Here is an 18,923-nt window from a genome sequence, read left to right as displayed (position 1 = left end):
TCGCTGAGAATAAATCTGTGACTAATATGATGGTTAAAAACTGCTGCTCTTTAGAATGAAAAACTGGAGACACTAGGGTTGGGGGAAAGGAAGCCTAAAAAACATTCACAGCTTGGGCATCCTGGCCATGGAAAAAAGACCCCAAACTATGAATTTTGATTAACGTATGTTAATCCTCTAACTTTTGGACACGAATGTTAAAGATGGCACATACGTGGAAAAGTAATTTTGACTACCCAGAAAGTCCATCTCCAATTTGATGATTTAGAGAATGACAGCTTTTTTTTTTTTTTTTTTTTTTTTTCTCCAAATTCAAAGTTATACATTTTTGGATGAATTCAAACAAGAAAAAGAAAGTATTCTGTAAAGACTCAAGATTCTATTGACACTAGATATTTGTCTAGCAAGGCAGATCAAAGGCAGGAACCAGTATCAGTAAAGAAGTCATCTGCAAAAAAAAGAAGTAGCTGAAGCTGCAGAATTCAATATTTGGTGAAAGGGAGCGACTCGTCAGGGTTTTTGTTTGTTTGTTCTGCTTTTTTTTTTATTTTTATTTTTTAATTTGAAACATTTTCTCTAGTGAGCAAGACCAGAAGGCAAAAATCAGACAACGGTCTGGAAAGCATGAAGCACCAAAAAATGAAGCGGGTTCCACGTTAAAGCACGGATATAAAAATCTGTTCATGTTCAAAGTTGGTCGCAACTACCTTTCTATTTCATTTATATAACAGTCCCCCAAACAGAATTATGTACATTTAACACATTACAATTTAGCACTTGCTATTTTTGATATTGCAGAAAAAGCACTTTTCCATTTAATATGTGCGTTTGCTGGACCATATTTACCTGTGGCAAGGCACAATTAAGCACACACTGCTAAAGTGTTTCACATCCACTTTCTAAGATACTGTGAAGTTAGAAAAACCTAACCCACACACCTTTTCACCTAAGACTATTACTAATTTCTCCTCAAAAGTAAGAGAATTCATGTTCTCGTGAAAATGCAAGCAAAACAGGTAGCTGCATTTTTTGTTGATAAAAACAATGTATGTGGAAATAAAAACTAATAGAGAGACCAAAATACATTATGAACCTGCAGCTAATAAGATAGAGACTGTAAAAAGAGAGTTAAGAAAAAATAGTTTCACCAAAACAACTGGTTGTATAATCAGATTAGGTATCAAGAAAAGAGATAGCTGCCTGCCTGTGTGCAAGCCACTGAGACTGGATGGTGAAGTTAAGGAAATGAATGTGTGGATATTCAGAAAAAGCTGCTGCAGTAAGAGTTTAACTTGAGTTTATTACATGAGGCTGAAACTTTCTTAAGTAAAAAAAATAGCAGAAAAGATACCACTGAATTTGTGAATCACGAATGTGCTGGTTATCAGCTAAATGTCCTTGATTCTAACTGCCTCAATCTCCAAATATTTCTTGATTACATGAAGTCTCATCCTTATCCACTGTAAGGACCTAGTAAAAGTTCCCACATCACTGTATAAAACAGCCACCAATAAATATTCATACACAAGCTGTTCTTACAGGAAATCCAACTCCATTCAAAACACAGCTATCTTTGTAACACATTTGTATATGGCACTGCCAACACAGCAGAAGCTAAGACTAGAGCATACTGAGAAGTCTTTGAAAAGTTCAAGGCCAATACATTTCACAAACATATATTCTAACTCAGTTTTGAAGTACTGAACTACACAAAAAAGACAAATAAAATGGCATCACTTCCTATACTTTGGAAAGCTCTAATCATCTATAGCTTTTTTTTTTTTTTTTTATTAAGACTACTAAAACTTCACAAACAACCATGGAATAACAAACTGTCTTGTATCTTGTACCAATGAAAACTAACTGAAGCATAAACCTTAGATCAACAGTATTTCCTACTGCAAGTTAGGTTAAAAAAAAAGTGCATCTACAAGGGACGAAGGAGAAATTTAACTTCCAAAGCTGAGATAGTGGCAGTAAGACACCTGGCTACTTCAACATCCACCTGATTATGCAGACTGTTGGAGGAAAAAAAAAAACAACAAAACAAACCCAATCACTATTTATGGTTAGCAACCTACTTCCTCATTCTAAATGCAGTTCAGGCACTACAGTAACAACAACACTTTTTAAAAATAGTATGTTTACACTTGTATGCTACTACTTGAGGACACAAAGTAAGAGATCTCAAAGTTACTGCAGGCATGTAAGGAATTCTCATGCTGGAAGAGATGCTCTGGTTTTGCACAAATAAAATATTGGAAGACAGAACTCAGGAAGCTGCCACAGACCTTCATGGCACCCAAAAACGCTCTAAGGACCACCCAAATGGTACCACTGCATACAGATACTAGAATCATTGTACACATATACAATTCAAAAGCCAACTTCAACCGATCAATTTCTCCCTGGCCACGTACTGCCATTTCTACTTTAATAATTTAAAAAATAATTATTGTTCTTCTTTACAGAAGGCTTACTCAGAACCAAGTGATCCCATGTGGTCTCCATCTCTTACTTAAAAGAAGTACTTAATATACCTTACACTCAATGAAATCTAAAATTGCTCTAAAAGAATTCACCCACCCTGAACAAAGAAAACTGACAAAAGAGTCACAGTGGCCTATTATTACTGAAGCCACAGCGCTTTAAGTTGTCCAAAGACATTTCTTTAACTGAAATTCCACATATGAGAACAGTTTATCCACTCTGCACTTGTTAATAAATTTAAGGAAAAAATCTTCAATTATAAACAATTTAAACAAATAGACTTATCTGTACCTGCTTTGCCATTCAATAGCTTATTCTGGTAATATTGCCATTCAAGCTGGGGATTTGCACCAGGGCGCAGCGGTGCCTTTCCTGCACCTCTGTTGCTAGTAACAGCTACTGGTTTTCCTGTGGAGAAAAAATGCATGTACTTAGAAGAGTTATAATACCTTATAATTTTAATAGTAGTGCATATAGGGGAAGATTATAAAGATGTCTGCTTTACATTTTGCAATTTCTTTCAAGACCATACACTCTTCCAGCATTAAGGGGGAAGCAGCTATGAAAGTGACTTTGCACTGGGACTCTGAACTTCTGTGACTGCAATTAGACAGCAAAGAGAAGTTTTGAACAGGTAAATTGCAGTCATTCTTGTTTCTCTTTATGATTACTATAAACCACGTTGTGAAACTTCACCAATGCCCTATTAATTTGTTAGTTCAAAGCACAGCAAACAACATACCAGTTTTAAATATTTGTTTAAACATATTTATTAGCTTAAATAAAAGAGTGTACACATACCAACACACTCCATTTGCTAAATTACCTGCACAATATCAAATCTGTAGCTAAACTTTTGACTCTTCAGTAACATCAACACCTTGTAATTTTTCTTAGCAAACTAATATATGCACTGAAAGTTCTGGCAGACTTCTGTGGAACAGGCAGAAAAATATCTGCAGGAAGTCCTAGGTTCTTTTTATTTGAGCAAAGGAATTTTAAACTTGGCAGGATATTCAGTTTAAAAAAAAAAAAAAAAAAAAGCAGCAAAAAGCACATATACTAGTATTATCTTTAACACTATTGCTCTTGCTTTTGGAGAGAAAAGTTATCATAGAGCTTACTCTTCTTACCCAAGCTTTATAATGGATACTAGATGTCCACCACAGCACCAAGTCTTCAGATTTGTGCATCAATGATGTTCAGCAATTACACAGAACAGCCTGTATTTCCACTTCTCAATGTTATATTTGAAATAGAACAAAACAACAAACCCAAAACAAAACCCAACCCCTTCAAAATAAACAAACAAAAAAAGCCAACACAATCAAAACCCAAATTGCTAAGTCTTATGTGTGATCACACACCCCAACTTCTAAATGTTAAGCTGTTCATCCTCCAATAATAATTCAAGTATAAAAGCTTAGATAGGAAAAGGAAGGAGCGGCGAACTTCTCATGAAAAAATCATTCAGGCAAAGAGACAATACTCAGTCTTGATGATTCCACCATTCTAATTAAACAAAGCTCCTTAGACAGCTTTAGGAAAAGCACCGAATAGTCCACTTTTTTTTTTTTCCTCCCCCCCCTCCCCCCCCCCAATTTCTGATATGGCAGATCTAATTGGATAGGTGCAACAGTAATGGGAATAGTTACTCCAGATTTTATTTTTTTAGATACTGAAAGCAAACAGCCAAGGGAATTCCAGTTCTCTCTTCCACTTGCGTTTGTATTGTGAGGAAACATGAATATGAAAAGTTGCATGGTCTGAATATCAGACAAAGATGCCCAAAAACAGATTAACATGTAAAAGTCATGTTTTAAGTGTACAACCCTTTTTGTTTGTTTAAGAAGTCTCAACTTAATAAGCTGTAATATTGAGAATGGAATACTGACCTTTGAGATCGGGTCTATTTCGGATCGCCACAGACACAAAGAAGCAATCCATATCCACGTGCATTATACAGCTCTGTGGCTTGGCTGAGCTCGCAACAGACACAATACCTAATATGAAGATACACCAATAGAAAACTTGAACCCTAATTGACATACTTTGGTACTAATTACAGCAGTCAGCAAGGACTAAGCAATTTTTTACTACCTCCAGTTATAAAGACCTGTTTCTTCTCACTAGAGCGCACATACATTCCCTAAACTGTCAAAGAAATGTAAAGATAAACAGCAGCCAAACAACCTAAGCAATGCATCAATTTGAGAGTTTCAGTTTTATTTTCATCTAATTAAGATTTTTTACCTTGCTATAACAAGTTCCTCAACACAAGGTTAGCGTATGCTGTGGAAACAAAGTCATAACTGCAGTACGATAGTATTCAATCTGCAGCAGAGAACTTTACCCATTTTCCTTCATCAATCAGAAGACTGTTCTAAGGTTTAAAAAATTTCAGCTGCACTTAGAATTCCCTTTGACTCTTCTTGAAATACATCACCATGTGTTAAACCTTCCATGCAACTGGGTTTTGTTGTTGCTGTACTGCACTCACACGCAAACACGTGAAGGTAAGCAAGACAGCAGTGTAAGTTTTTCAGTCAGTAGCTAACATACGAGTAATACTTGTGTCAGATAATCTAGATGTCCATGTCTGCACGTCCATGGTGATGACCAACTGGAGGAGACTAGAGCTAACAGAAAATCTTAATTTGAACAATGCATAACAGTGAAAAAACACTTCACATATAAACTGATTTGTTTTGCTTGACAACCGTAGTAACTGCTGAATAATAATTAAAAAAAAAGTGCTTCCTCATTCTTAATAATTTACCATTTGGACTCCTTACTAAAAAAAACCCAAACAACTGTTTTATGAAAGACATATTTACAAACCAAGTGCTTAAATTAGCCCTTAAGATGCTGCTTTCTGTGAATTAGACGAACTCTCTAGGCCAAATCGAAGTAAATACATATTAGCTCATATCATACTTTGTCAGAAAATAGCATGCATTAAGGTATTCTTATAAGACAGCATGTTTTATAATTGGAGTGTGCTATGATAAACATATAATCACTTAATTTACCTAACAAGAAATTTTTAGAATGTGAAAATTTATCATCTGAAGCAAATTTTCATGCGATTACAAATGAGTATTTTTTACAACATAGCAGAATCGGAATCTTGTCAATAGAAGAGAACTAACCTTTTAATAGGATAAGACTATAAATTAGAGCTTCTCAAGATGCAAAATACTTAATCTCTATGTGCAACACTTTGCCTCATAAATTACACACATTTTAATTTTGGCTCTTGGTGTGCAATATAATGACAGAACATTTCTCTTCCACAAGCCAGGCCCAGAACTACCATATGACACAACTACTCTTCAAACAGACACAGAGGTACACAGAAAACTTACTACCAAAAAATTTAGATTTTAACTCATTTCCAAATGTTGCTGCTTATATGTGGTTCAGTGTGAAAAATTAAAAGAAGAGTAACGTTTTTGGTTGTTTTTTTCTTTTTCTTTTTCTTTTTTTTTTTTTAAATATTTTTCACATGGCAACTACAGACTTGTGCATTTAGACAGATGTATGTTTCCCCTCGATCAATCTATATGTCTTGGTATTATTTCTACAAGAAAGAAATGAACACAGATCAGTGCATCACAGTAGATCACAATTTAACAAATAAATACAGAAGTAGCAGAGCCTTTAGTTTTCACTGCATCAAAGTCACCACGCTTTTCCAGATAGCCTGACTGCAATGTGAATACTGAACATTACCCTGCTTAGTCTCTGGTAGACACTTAGTATGTGAACAAAGATAAGGCACCTTCTCAAAATAAACCTTCTTAAACAAGTATCTACCTGTGTCAGTTTTAAGTGCAGACCTGCCTGCTTTCCATTTTTTTAATTTTTCCCTTCCTGGAAAGACACCGCTGTTTTTTCTCTGTAGGCTGTTGACAAACTCAGTCAATTCACACTTCCATGTTGATATATGATGTAATCTTGAATGTGAATAAAAGTCAGAAATAAAACTACAATCTGAAGGTTTGGACACGGATAAGGAAGCTGTCTTGCTTGGAGCAGGTACAGAAGTGCTTTTTGTGCTTGAAGGCCCCTGAACAGTGGAGTGGTGAGCACCATTTATTTTAGTATTACTGTGCAAAGATGAAGATGAGGATGAATTACTCATAGTCCTATGTGGATTCCACGAAAAGTCTGTATTTTTGTTGCTTTGCTGCAACTGCTGCATTGTGCAGTCTCTGAAGTCAACGATGCCTTTTTCAGGTTTCTCCTCCTCCTGCACAGAGCCTGGAGAGAACCTACTTGCAACACTGTTGCTGGAGGGCACCAAGCAATCCTGTGTGTTTAAGGCACTGGTACAAATGTTAGGCGTGTGTCCATTAAAAATGGCAGTGCTGTCTTTGTGAGACTGAATCCCATTTTGTTTTCTTCCAGGAAGGATCTGGTCCAGCTCTGCAAATCCCAACCCATCACTGTCTTCTTCCAGTTCTTCATTCCAGCTACTTATTCCATTGGGTGTGACCTCACTTTCCATCTCACACTGTTTAATGTGATTTCTGAAACAGATAGGCAACAGATAATTTAATATCATTTCTTTTATTAAACAGGGGCATTTACAGGTCATTTCAAGTATTTATCTCACCAATTGTTATCAGTATATAACTGGTAAGTTTTTACAGTCAGTCTCGAGACAAGAGTCTCAAATTCTGAGCTACACCTTCTCAATATGACAAAATACCATACAGCAGACTGAGCACATTCATTGTGTTACTGCTGCAGTGTTTCCAGAAGTTTACACAGCTTTTCTAATACGAGCGTGATTCTGGGCACTTCTATTTCCAAAGCATTAAATTTGATTATCAGTCTCCAGTATAACTACAATAATTATTTATTAACAGAACTGTTACGCTGCCATGGATAGCATAGTAGTGCAGAAATACACAACTATCAGGAGGAGTTATCTTCCTATAAAGAGATGCTATTTTTGTCATCTAGTTACCAAAAAAGTACACACAGAAAACTTCTGTTTTTAAAAAATGATTTAAATTAGTGTGTTGGATTCATTTTCTCTTTTCTCAAGAAAAAGATTGTTCAAGCTCTGTAAATCAAACATACTCTTGGCTTTAGACAAAAACCTGAACAGATTATTTTTCATCATCTAAGTGTGCAAAACAAAATAGCCTCCCACAAGTGCACCAGCAATTTACATTCACTCAGATGATAGAAAAACTTAAGAAATTAATGGTGTAACAATCTTACGTAGAATTAAAAACAGAGCCTTCAAAAGCTGTACATACTCTTAAGACTGCTGGAAAAAAAACAACCACCGCTCCCAATTCCCAAAGCTACCAATTTAAGCACAGTCACAAAAAAACACGGGTAATAATTAATTATCCAGTATACCAGTAAAAACAGAAACCCAATTAACTGTGATAATTTGGGTAAGACTATCACAATTATAAATTACATTCAACATAACAGTTTTGAAGAGTTGCATGCTAGAAAGTGGCATACCCAGTGGTACAAACTACGTACCAGGCTTTAAAATACCCAACTTGAGTGTAAATTCATATTTTTGGAAGTATGAATATTCCCCTCATTTAAAAATCATTAACAATGCAATAGTAAGAGATGACGGTGATCTTATCACTCACTGTTTAAAATATTCATAATAAATACTGCTTAGGATATTCATTTTGTGGCACCAACTTAATTTACCCCTGAAACTATAAAATCTCTCTCATGGTAAATCTCCTCAGCAATACAAACAGGTCACTGTTACAAATAAATAATATTATCTTGTTCAGTATCTTTGACCAATGGCATTGATCGATGATCTCCAGAGGTCCCTTTCAACCTCAACTACTCCACGATTTTTGTCTCTGAACAACTAATATGTAATATCTGTTTTTGAAAAAGATGCAATGATCAACTTCATTACAAAACACATCGTTCAAAGTAAAAGGCTTTTCACCTTCTGATTCTTCTACAAGAGTTTTGCTGAAGCCTTTGATTCTGTTCCCTTCTTGCAGTCTTTTAAGGTAATTCCTTCTGTTATAATTGGATTTTTTAATCCATTTTCATACCAGCTTTTTGTTTTTGAAATAAAGACCTACTTTTCAGTGTTATCAGTCATAATCCTTTAAATTATGCCTGTTGCTTTCACACACACACGCTGTATATACACGCTGTGTATGTGAGGAAAGTATCACTCAAAGAGATAGAGACAAGACTTGGACTCAAGGTGATGGCAGTTCCATCCTCCACTCCTCATAGGATCATAGAATTATCAGATATCCCAAGTTGAAAGGGACTCACAAGAATGACTACGTCCAACTCCTGCCTCCATAGAAGAGCACCCAAAATTCCAACCCAATGTCTGAGAGCAGTGTCCAAACGCTTCTTACACTCCATCAACTTGAGGCCATGATCACTGCCCTGGGGAGCTTGCTCCAATGCCTGCTCTTTCCTTAACACTCCTGACCCTCCCCTGACACAGCTCCATGCCTTTCTTTCAGGTCCTGTCACTGTCACCAGAGAGAAGAGATCAGTGTCTGCCCCTCCCTTGACTGCCTCATAAGGAAGCTCTAGATCTCCACAGTTTCATCTTATCCAAGTTGAAGAATACTACAACCACACAGTTATACATTACTTTTAAATTTCAGTATCTCAAAGTTTCCCTCCTACAGAGGGAAAACAAAAGTAATGCTATCTTGTTATAAATGCAAGTCCATTACGAGTGAATGATTCGCATCAGCATATAAGGTTAGAAACACTTACACCCTGTTGAGATCTTTAGCTATATTGCTTGGACCTGGCACGGCATCTTCGGGTTTGCATATGCTATTAAAATTGAGACCTTTTTGAACACTTGACTGCTTGGTGTAAAGCTGATACGGAATGTGTGAGAGGAGACGCCCAGCTTTAATGCTGAAACAAAAGAAAAGGAATAGGTTACTACTAAAAATACTTAAAAAACAACGTACAGTAAGTGGTTACTTTCATCATAACCATTAATGTTCCAGTATGAATACTTACCGCCCCTTCCAAAACCTTCTTCCCTCTACAAACTGGACTGAAGAAAGAAGTTATTTGTAATGCAGTGATTGTTACTAAAAAAGACATTCACACAGTTGTACAGTCAGTTGCCTCCAACTACCTCTCTAGGTAATACACAGAAATCCCAAATATTTCATTTCAAGAACAACACTCAGTCAAAAAAATAATCTCATGTATGGTCCAGGTTATTCCAAACGAACAACAGGGACTGAATTCTTTAACTTGGCACAACACAAGTAACACACATCCCCAGCAAATTTGGAAGAGGCCAGCTTCTACTTTTTCCATTCCAAATGATAAATTTCCCCTTCTTGTAAAAAAGTGCACTGACAAAAAGCTACAGACCTTCCACAAATATCTACCACACTCTTTCCAGTTCTGTCCTATGATCCACTCTCCCTTCTTTTTTTCCCCGTTTGAAACAGCAATTATACTTCAGTAACTGCTAAATTGCTTATCAAAGTCATGGACTTTGAAGTGGAATCCTCTCAAAAATACATCATCTTGTGATTTCAGCTCTCCATACCAATGCCTGTTGCTAGTGGAGAAAGATAACACCCTTGCCAGCCTATACTCCACCTCTCCTTCATGTACAGCTTGTCATACTGCACACTGTCACAAACGCAAAAGCTTCTTACAAAGAGGAACTTCTTTTATATCAAAGAAGCTTAATATTAGTGTTCAGTTTTGATGATACAATTGGATTTAAATTTTTAAGGAGAATTTAGCTCAGTGACACATGAACTTCTTTGCTGCTCTTCAACACCTGAACACTTTCTTCCAGAGGTGTGCTTTTTAACTAGCTCAACTGTAACACTATTAAGGGAATTTGACAGTGGAATAGAATCCCTTATGTGGAGCTGTCTTGTGGCAATTAGAAAAGAATGTAATGGGAGACTGCATTACCTAATCAGATAAACTAAAGCTAGCTAGCATATATATAGAGAAATAGTAAGGTTTTTATGGGATGGTAAAAACAGCCCTCAAATGTATCACTTCAGTATTGTTTGATATGGTAGGCATATTGCATTTATAAAGGAACATGATTTACATTATGTATCGCCGGAGCTGAAACTAACATGATAGAATTCCAAAGTTTTATGTACAGAAAAAGATGATACAGCAAATAAGCTAATACAAGTGCTTATAACGTTCCTTGTAACACTCTGAATTTGCATAACCATCCACACAGTATCTCAAAGTCATTACAGTAATTTCAAGGTCATCAGAAAAATCAAAAAGCATTTAACATTTTTTTAATGCTAAGATATTAGCTACTGGAGTAACTCGTCCACTAGATCAATATACAGTCTGCTGTTTGTTTTATTCTCTCTCCACGCTGTATTAAGATGCAGCAATCTTATTGTAGACTTATTGTTCAACATCCCTCCCCTTTCCACACTCCCTAGAACACAGACTCTAGAATCACTGAAAAAAATTAAGTTGGAAAGGATTCTTCAGGTCTCCAGTCCAAATCATACTAAAACCAAAGCTAACTCTTTGAGGCCACCTAGGGTTGACACAGCTGCTCCTCAATGTAGGCTCTTCTAGACCTTTCAGTCCTTTTACAAAGCTGCCTCCTAGCCAGCACCTCTAGCTGCACGGAGTAAATTCTGTTCCAGATGCACTGCATTTGATTTTGTTGAAATTAATGAACTTTCTTAAGAACCTCAAGATAACTTCAGTTATGCATTTCAGTGAGTGGAGGAACCAAAAGATGTGTTATTTGGATTAAAAACCTTGGGTTTAGTTTTGTTTCTAGAAGTCAAATTATGATAGATCTTAAGGTAGAATAATTTCAATTTTATGAAAATGCTTTTAAATTGACATTACTCTTTATTTACAGATCAGATGAAACTCATGCAAAACACAAGGCAAGAGGTTAATTAAGAAACATCGCCTAGCATTTATTTAAAATATTGAGCACTAATCCAGTCAGTGGATGTGAAATGGGAATGAACAGGATAACGTTCAGTTTTGTGCTAGGCCTGACATTTTCTGAATGTTCTCAGTAAAGTTTATTAAGGAGCAATCACTGAGATACAAATCTTCAATACAACAGCTGTAATTTTACTCAGCTGTTACAAGCAATTTGCTAAAATCTTTTATAAAGCTATTTTTCCAGATTTCAAGTCTGCCCCATAACCCTTTCCCTTCAAGGAATTCAAAAGCAACAGACCTAAACTTACCTTTCCATTATCCACTCTGGTCGAACTACTTTTTCTCCTTTCAGTTCTTTTATTTTGGCATTTGGCAGATTTGTGGCAATGATGTGCGTTGTTTTTGATCTGGAATAATACACATGGTATTGACCTCCATGCAACATCATAAGCCGTCTTAACTCATCAGCTGAGGGATCTATAAAATTTAAAAACAAATATTCCTGCTTTGTGTCAGCAAATACATTAAGAAAAACGGTAGCTGAGAAATACAATGCCATGATCAGAAGGAGTGCAAAGGGCTGTTTTTGCGTGTTCTTCAAAGACCAAACCAGAAATGCATCTCTGAAGAAATGTAGAAGACTCCATTTCTAAAAAGACTGATTCAAAATGCAAACATTGTGCTTGTTATTGAGGATATTTCCACAGTATGTATGAAGGAAGCATGAAAAAAAACACTCGAGAATTTGATGCTTCACTACTTCCAAAAAAAAACATTTCAATGCAAAAAAAAAATACAAAGAACAAGTATTAGATTAACTGGTATGTTGATCAAAGTTTGGGAGAGCAGTTTACATCCAGAAAAAATAGAAAAGAATTAATATCAAAAAGGTTCAACAAAACAAAGAACTCCTGCGCTGCAATTACTGACTCACTGAAGTAGCTAACCCGCTTTTCTTTACCAGACTATTCCTTAATTCCTCTGGGGAACAGAGACTACCTTACAAACAAACATCTCTTCTTACTCTCTCTAACGTTTCTCATCCCCTCTGATTACTGTAGTAGCTATTCCTTCTTACATGACTGGGGAAAAAAAAAAAAAAAAAAAAAAAAAGCAACTTAATGTGTGAATAATTATTTTGCAAGCAGCAGAGAAAAAAAGGAAAAAGCTTTTCAAAAACCTTTGCAGTGGTGTCACCTTGGTACTAAAAGTTTTGGGTGAGCTCTAACAAGTGCAGATGTTTTGAATGGTACATTAGGCACAAGATACCAAGAGTCCATCAACACAAGAAGGAAGAATAAATTTATTTTTGCAATAATTAAGCTACAATTCTCTCCAGAGGCTTACTCTTAACTCTCAAAACAGTTTAACCACCCAACTTAACTAAAGATATTGCACATGGTCTTCAAAGCATTGTCTCCTTCTCCAGTCTTGCGAACATCCATCTTGTGGATCCCTATTTGGAAACTACTGCCCTGAACACTAAAAGTAAATGCTGGAGTTTCAACAAAGAAATTGTCTGTATTAAATATCTGATCCAGCTGTATTAATACTTTAATCTTTTCCAGATTGCGTGAATCACAGCTCTTCCCCATGCTCAAACTAGCCGTGCTCCATAATCACAGATGCTGCACACATCAGTTATGTAACAGTAACAACATTCTTGGCACAGGTCCCTGAATAAGGCTTCTGGGAAGTTTCAAAAAGGTTATTAAGCTGCTTTAGGGAACCCAAGAGAAATATGAATATACGTATGGTAGATTAAAAATCTTACTCCAGTTAGCATGCATTGCACTTGTCAGTCCACCAGACACAGGAACGCATATCTATGCCTTAGCTCTTTCAATATTGATGGGTTCACTGTCTCAAGTATTACACCACTCTGAGCAAGAAAATCCCTACACATTCATCCAAACATAAATTTAACGAATCTGCTGTGTGTCCAATGCAACTGTTACCAGTTTGAAAGAGTAACATATGACTTTGTAGGAGTACAGTGGTACTTACAGGGATTTAAAAACATTAACTGCTGAACAAATGTATTGTCCACTCAGACTCCCAGAATTCACTTTCAGTAAGTGAAATTGTAAGTGAGGACTTGTAAAAGGCAGAAAAATTAGTTCCTATTTCTATCAGTGACCATTCATGTAAATGATCTAGTAAAGTAATATTTATATTCAGAAAGTAAATGCGATTTCATATGGAAAACCTTTATTGTGAAATACAAAGGAAAGTTAAACACAAAACTTCAGACACACAGTAATTGCTACACAGTTAGCTGCAAACAATCGTATTTCACATTTCTTTACTCCAGTTAGGATAGTGAGCAGACACTGCAGCGAGACAGAACAGATCCTTAAAAAACAAAAGCTTCACCTGTAAAGCCATTGACATAGATGGCAACGCCACTAAAGATACTTGATGAATTCCCATCCCTCTGGTGTTGTATGGCAGAATCTGACCGGAACTGATCCTCCAGTTTCTTGACCTTTGCTGACATGTACCCTCCCTAGTTTTTAAATTAAAAACAAGCAAAGAAAGAAAACCAAATTCATTATGCCAGTCCTATTTTATGTTTACAGGCTAAAACAAGCAAGTTACAGAAAGCTGGAAAAGTATGCAACATTCCCTCAAATTGATTTTTGCTGACATACAAAAGACACATTCATCTTGCAAACAGAAAATGCCAAATCCTCAACTTAAAATTCTTATCTGCAAGATAAACTGCATCTTTCTGCCAGTATGCCAGGACTTATTTCATACTTCTTTATTCTTATTCTCTAAGAAAAAAAATTGTATCTCTAAAAATGTTCTTACAGAAGAAAGAAAACAGAAATCAGGGAGTGATACAAGTTTAGATGCTAAGCCAAAGCTCTCACAATGTTTGTTCAGCAATAAAGAATGTAGTGATAACAACTAAAAATATTCTTACAATTACTTGGTTTAGATTTTAAGTGGTGGTTAAAGCTACTCGAGGTTCTGTATATCCCGATGAGTCACTTTAGCTGATGACCATAAATTAAGACTTCAACACATGATTGATGTTCAAAAGAAATTTTAAGAATTAAGTTCTACAAGCGAAGCAAAAGAGTTCAATTTACAGCATACCTTCAGCATATTTAACAAAATTCTAAACCCTTCTCAGCCATAATGTCATTTGTTGTTTTGTTTTTAAAAGCAAATAATAAATAAAAGTCACTTGGTTTTAAACATACCCATCCTCCCCAGCCATCGCCTTCGCCAGCCCGTTTCCTCCATCCACCTCGCCTCATACTGAAGCTTCTGCATAAAAGAAAAATGCACAGTAAGATGCTCAGTAATATCGTCAGTGACATTTCAGCGATGCCTTCTGCAGAATATCACAAAGATTACGATGGCCAGGCATTGAAGTATATGAGTTGACTTTAATGCAAACTAAAAAATTGCACACAATTCTAGTTAGTCAATTTTGTAGAAACTTACAGAAAAAAGTCCTTACAAAGTTCAGTACTTTGCTCATCAGACCTCTGCTATAAACAGTGAAAACCAGAAGGTTCTTAAATACCACTGCTACCATTCATGACAAATGCTGCCCAGAACAAGAAGAGTCTCTTTCATTTTGAATATTACCTATGTGGTGGGATGCAAGCAGTCATGTCCTGGCATGAAAGTGGATTATTTTACCAGTGAATTCAGATCTAATCATAACAGGTCCAAACATTTGTCGTTTCAGTGCAACAGAATTACATAAAAGAAAAAAAAAAAAAGTTTTTTTTTCCAATGAAAAGTCAGTTATTTAGATGATATAGCACAATCTACAGCTAGGTTTCTTTAAAAAATAAACCTAGCCAGCCAAATTACAGCTTTCAGTTATGTAATACACTTATCCCCAGACCATGAGCTGTACACAGCAGTGTCCCCAGATGAGCCATTAGTGAACTATAACAGTACTGGTGGAGAGAAAGAAATGTTTTGGACTGTGGCCAACTGCTCGCTGTACCCAAGTGATCCACACTGACTGTAGCTGCTGTAACACCAATTTTAAAATACTGATCAACGGTGCAGTCTGATCAGGAGGTCACTGCTGCTACATTATATCTCTCACTTTCTATTCTAACTAGCCCCCAAACTACAAACACTCTTTTGCCTTTTAGGGCTACAAGCTCTTAGCACGATGACAGGAATAGGACCTGGTATACTCTGAAACTAAGATCAGTCACTTTCATTTTATTAAATATTTCTTTATAGCCCATACAAATGCATGAAAATGCAGTTTATAATATAAAAGGAAGTCAACTGATTTTTTCTCTTCCTCCTCTGCTTTTGAGTTGATATCTTTGGACTACGCACAGAATCACAAAGTAGTGGAGCACAGAATCTTCCCTTGCTCTTCAGCCTACCAGAATGTATATGCAGGTGTACATGGAGATAATTACCCACTTTGGTCATTTACCTATCCAGACACCAGCATGCACTGTTCTGGAGACTGCCTGATTTACCACATTAAAATACTACTTTCTCTGCAAAACTTGGCTAAAAATCAAATTGCAGCCTTTTCTCAAGTCCCTTTTGTTCTCGAGTTACCAAGCAGGCATACTCTGAAATCCAGCTAAATCCCCCTGGACTGCAGGCATGTCTCACTGCAGAAAAAAAACAAAGAGTCAGCTGCAGGCAGGTTTTCAGAAATATGATCATTTTCATGTAATACTGTGAACATGCCAAATTAGGTACCAACAGAATTGAAGCAAAGCAAGTATAACACACTTCAGCAGTTGCAGGATCTCTGCAAACACAGGAAGATCACGATGCACCTGGTTCTATTCTTCTCATGCTTGCTGTAATTTGATACATAACCTACACACATGTATATAATTATCAAGATTAATCATTTGTCAAGGAGATTAGCTCTACATCAACAACCAAAACAATGCCATCTCTCCCCATTATGTGACATTTTCTCTCGAGATACTCATGTTTCTTGTGGATTTTCCATCAACTCATGTAAACTGTAATTCAAATGTATCTGGATGAGAGTGTATAAGACCCACATAAGTCACCAGTAGTCTTACAGATCTGTTTTTTATTTCAATCACAAAGTTCTTGACCAGAACATTAGCTATTCTGAGCTCTGTATTTCAATAAGCAAGAGGTTGTCCGTAAGTCCTTCCACTATCAGTAAAATGAAAACAAAAATATCCAATGCCTGCTAAACCAAAGAACTTTTCCATGAGAGGAAACTTTCCTGAAACCTTGAAAAATGGAATTCCTATTTAGGACACAGGGAGGTGAGGAAGAAAGATCTCTAGTTCAAAAGCCAATGGAACGGATCATCACAACCAGTGGAGCAAACAAAAATCATAAACTAGGACATAGCTGTGATTAACTAAAAATTAGATAAACGCAACTCCTTCAGGTCAGCGTGTTAAAAAGCACAACGTATGAATTGCTCAGAAGTTGTCTTCCCACAGTCCTCAAAACTAGAGAAACCAGGCTGCAATGCCTACTTTCAGCATCTGATAATGATTTACAATTTCCTTGGCAGATGATGATTCTTGACCCAGCCCCTTCAATTCTAAATACAAGCTAAAAACATGGTATTCCAATGACTACTAGATGTCTCTCTCTGGGTTACTTCCTAAAAATTGGGATTATTTACTTAATTTCTCCCTATGTAGTTTCACAAACTGAGTGATAAACCAAGTTTTCTGGAATACAGAGAATCTCCACTACTCTCTTCACAAGGAGCCACATGGAAAAGACAAGAGACCACAGGTACAAGCTGTTTCAGGACTGGCTTTGTTTTGATATATGACATTTTTTTTACAGGGGGAATAACTGGTCACTCGAACAGCCTCCCCAGTCATGTTGTGCAGTTCCCATCACTGGAGGTTCTCAGTATGCGACCATACAGAGTGCCAGACAATCTCAGCCAGGTTCCCTTTTCTCCTGAAAGGCTGCACCTGATTTTCTTTCAAGGTCTCTTCCAACCTGGGCTGTTCAACGATCCTGATAAAGCCTTGAGCTTCCAGTGCAACTTTTTCTTTGAAAATGAAGATAGAGCTGCTTTTCTGAAACCTAAGGAACAAATGAATGTAAAAAACATCTTGCACAAGACACATTAAATCAGAGAAAAAAGTTAAGCAAGACTTGAAGCACATTCACTGCTTCACAAAACAAGAACTGAAAAGATGATACAAAACTCTCTCTACAGGAATCAGGATGAAGGGATGAGTAAGAGAAATGCTTTGTGAAGAGCCCTCAAAGTAGTGGTGTGGAGAATCAATAGAGGGGACTTGGTAAAGCGAACCACCATAATACATCATTTTCAGGGCATCTCCAGAGCAAATCTACAAAATGACCCTTTGCACACGAAAAAAGTTTTTAAATAAAACTGAAACGCCTATGCTCTGGACCTGGGAACATAAACAAATCCCCAACAAACTCTGTAACTGCACAGCAGTCTGTAATGATTGAAGCAGTATTCCTAAGAACAGAATCCAAGTTTTGCTGTGCAAGAGGAAGAAGTTTTCAAGGTAAAAAATATATTTATTTATTTATATATATAGAATAGTGATATTAAGAATTCCTGTCCTCATAATTACTACAGTTTGGCCCTGTGACTTTCAGGAGTACACATAGTATAAATCTCAGTGGTTCGGTAAAGTAGGATTCTTTAACTAAAGTTCACATTTCTACTGGGAGATGTTTTCCAAAAACTGAAGCTAGAAGACCACCTAAGAGTTCTGATGTACTTTGTGATGTGCTTTGTGCATGACTAGTAGCTCAGATACAGTCAATATCACACACTTGGAAATGATACGTAATGTCCCACTGCACAATGGTTTATAGGCCTCACGTTATACTTCTCAATCCACAACCACTCAATTTTATTATTAAAGACTGTTAATCAAACTTCACAGATCATTTAACGGAGTAAAAGGTTATACCTGTTTTATGAATTCTATAAACCTGTTCATGTATACATAAGATCTGCATGGCAACTGTGTTATTTTTGACTGTAAAACAAGGGATGTAGACGTGAATGCTGACATTAAGTATCTGACTCAGGAAAGTTATTTATTTGAAATACTTTAAAATCAGGATGATGTGGTTGTAAGGAGGCTTTCAGTTATTTGGGATAGGTCGGATGACAGGCAAACCCAGACCAAAACCACAGGTATTATGGGGAAAATGCATAAGAGTACAGAACATTGTCTTCAGTGGCTCTATAAGAAGTGAACATAGATTCCCATATGCTTTTTAATTCCAGGTCAGTACCAGTCCTGCCCAAATTTGAGTTGGCACTGCCATACTCTTCAGCATTCCCTTTTCCACTGTGCAGAGACATTTCCACTGCCTCTTCAAGTCATCAACTCCAGTCTGGCAGAATTTACACTTTGCAGTATGTGAAAGCACAAACTATTAGTAAAGACAACCAGAGGCTGCACCATGACTCAACAGTCAGCCCTGCCAGACTGTGTCTAAATGCAAAGCACAGCTTCTAATGCAGGTAACCCCATCTCTAACCACTGAAA

General features: G+C 36.5%; 1 protein-coding gene across 2 annotated transcripts in view; it reads right to left on the bottom strand.

Annotated features, from left to right (window-relative positions):
• REV1 (REV1 DNA directed polymerase) overlaps nucleotides 1–18,923 on the bottom strand; it is a 53,428-nt gene that overhangs the window by 25,271 nt on the left and 9,234 nt on the right. The window contains exons 2-8 of one of the 2 annotated variants that reach the window (XM_042867369.1): nucleotides 14,625–14,691; nucleotides 13,786–13,918; nucleotides 11,718–11,886; nucleotides 9,250–9,399; nucleotides 6,310–7,025; nucleotides 4,386–4,493; nucleotides 2,782–2,898 (exon numbers count right to left, since the gene is read on the bottom strand). In XM_042867369.1, coding sequence (XP_042723303.1) covers nucleotides 2,782–2,898; nucleotides 4,386–4,493; nucleotides 6,310–7,025; nucleotides 9,250–9,399; nucleotides 11,718–11,886; nucleotides 13,786–13,918; nucleotides 14,625–14,681 — 1,450 coding nt within the window. In that variant the 5' untranslated portion in view covers nucleotides 14,682–14,691. Of the gene's footprint in view, nucleotides 1–2,781; nucleotides 2,899–4,385; nucleotides 4,494–6,309; nucleotides 7,026–9,249; nucleotides 9,400–9,507; nucleotides 9,549–11,717; nucleotides 11,887–13,785; nucleotides 13,919–14,624; nucleotides 14,692–18,923 lie in introns of those variants that run through there. The other variant, XM_042867370.1, reaches the window with a different exon arrangement.

This window comes from Lagopus leucura, unplaced genomic scaffold (assembly GCF_019238085.1).
Source record: "Lagopus leucura isolate 7727_CA_CO unplaced genomic scaffold, USGS_WTPT01 Super-Scaffold_100001, whole genome shotgun sequence".
Lineage (NCBI taxonomy): Eukaryota > Metazoa > Chordata > Aves > Galliformes > Phasianidae > Lagopus > Lagopus leucura.
This window is presented reverse-complemented; position numbering and strand designations above follow the sequence as displayed.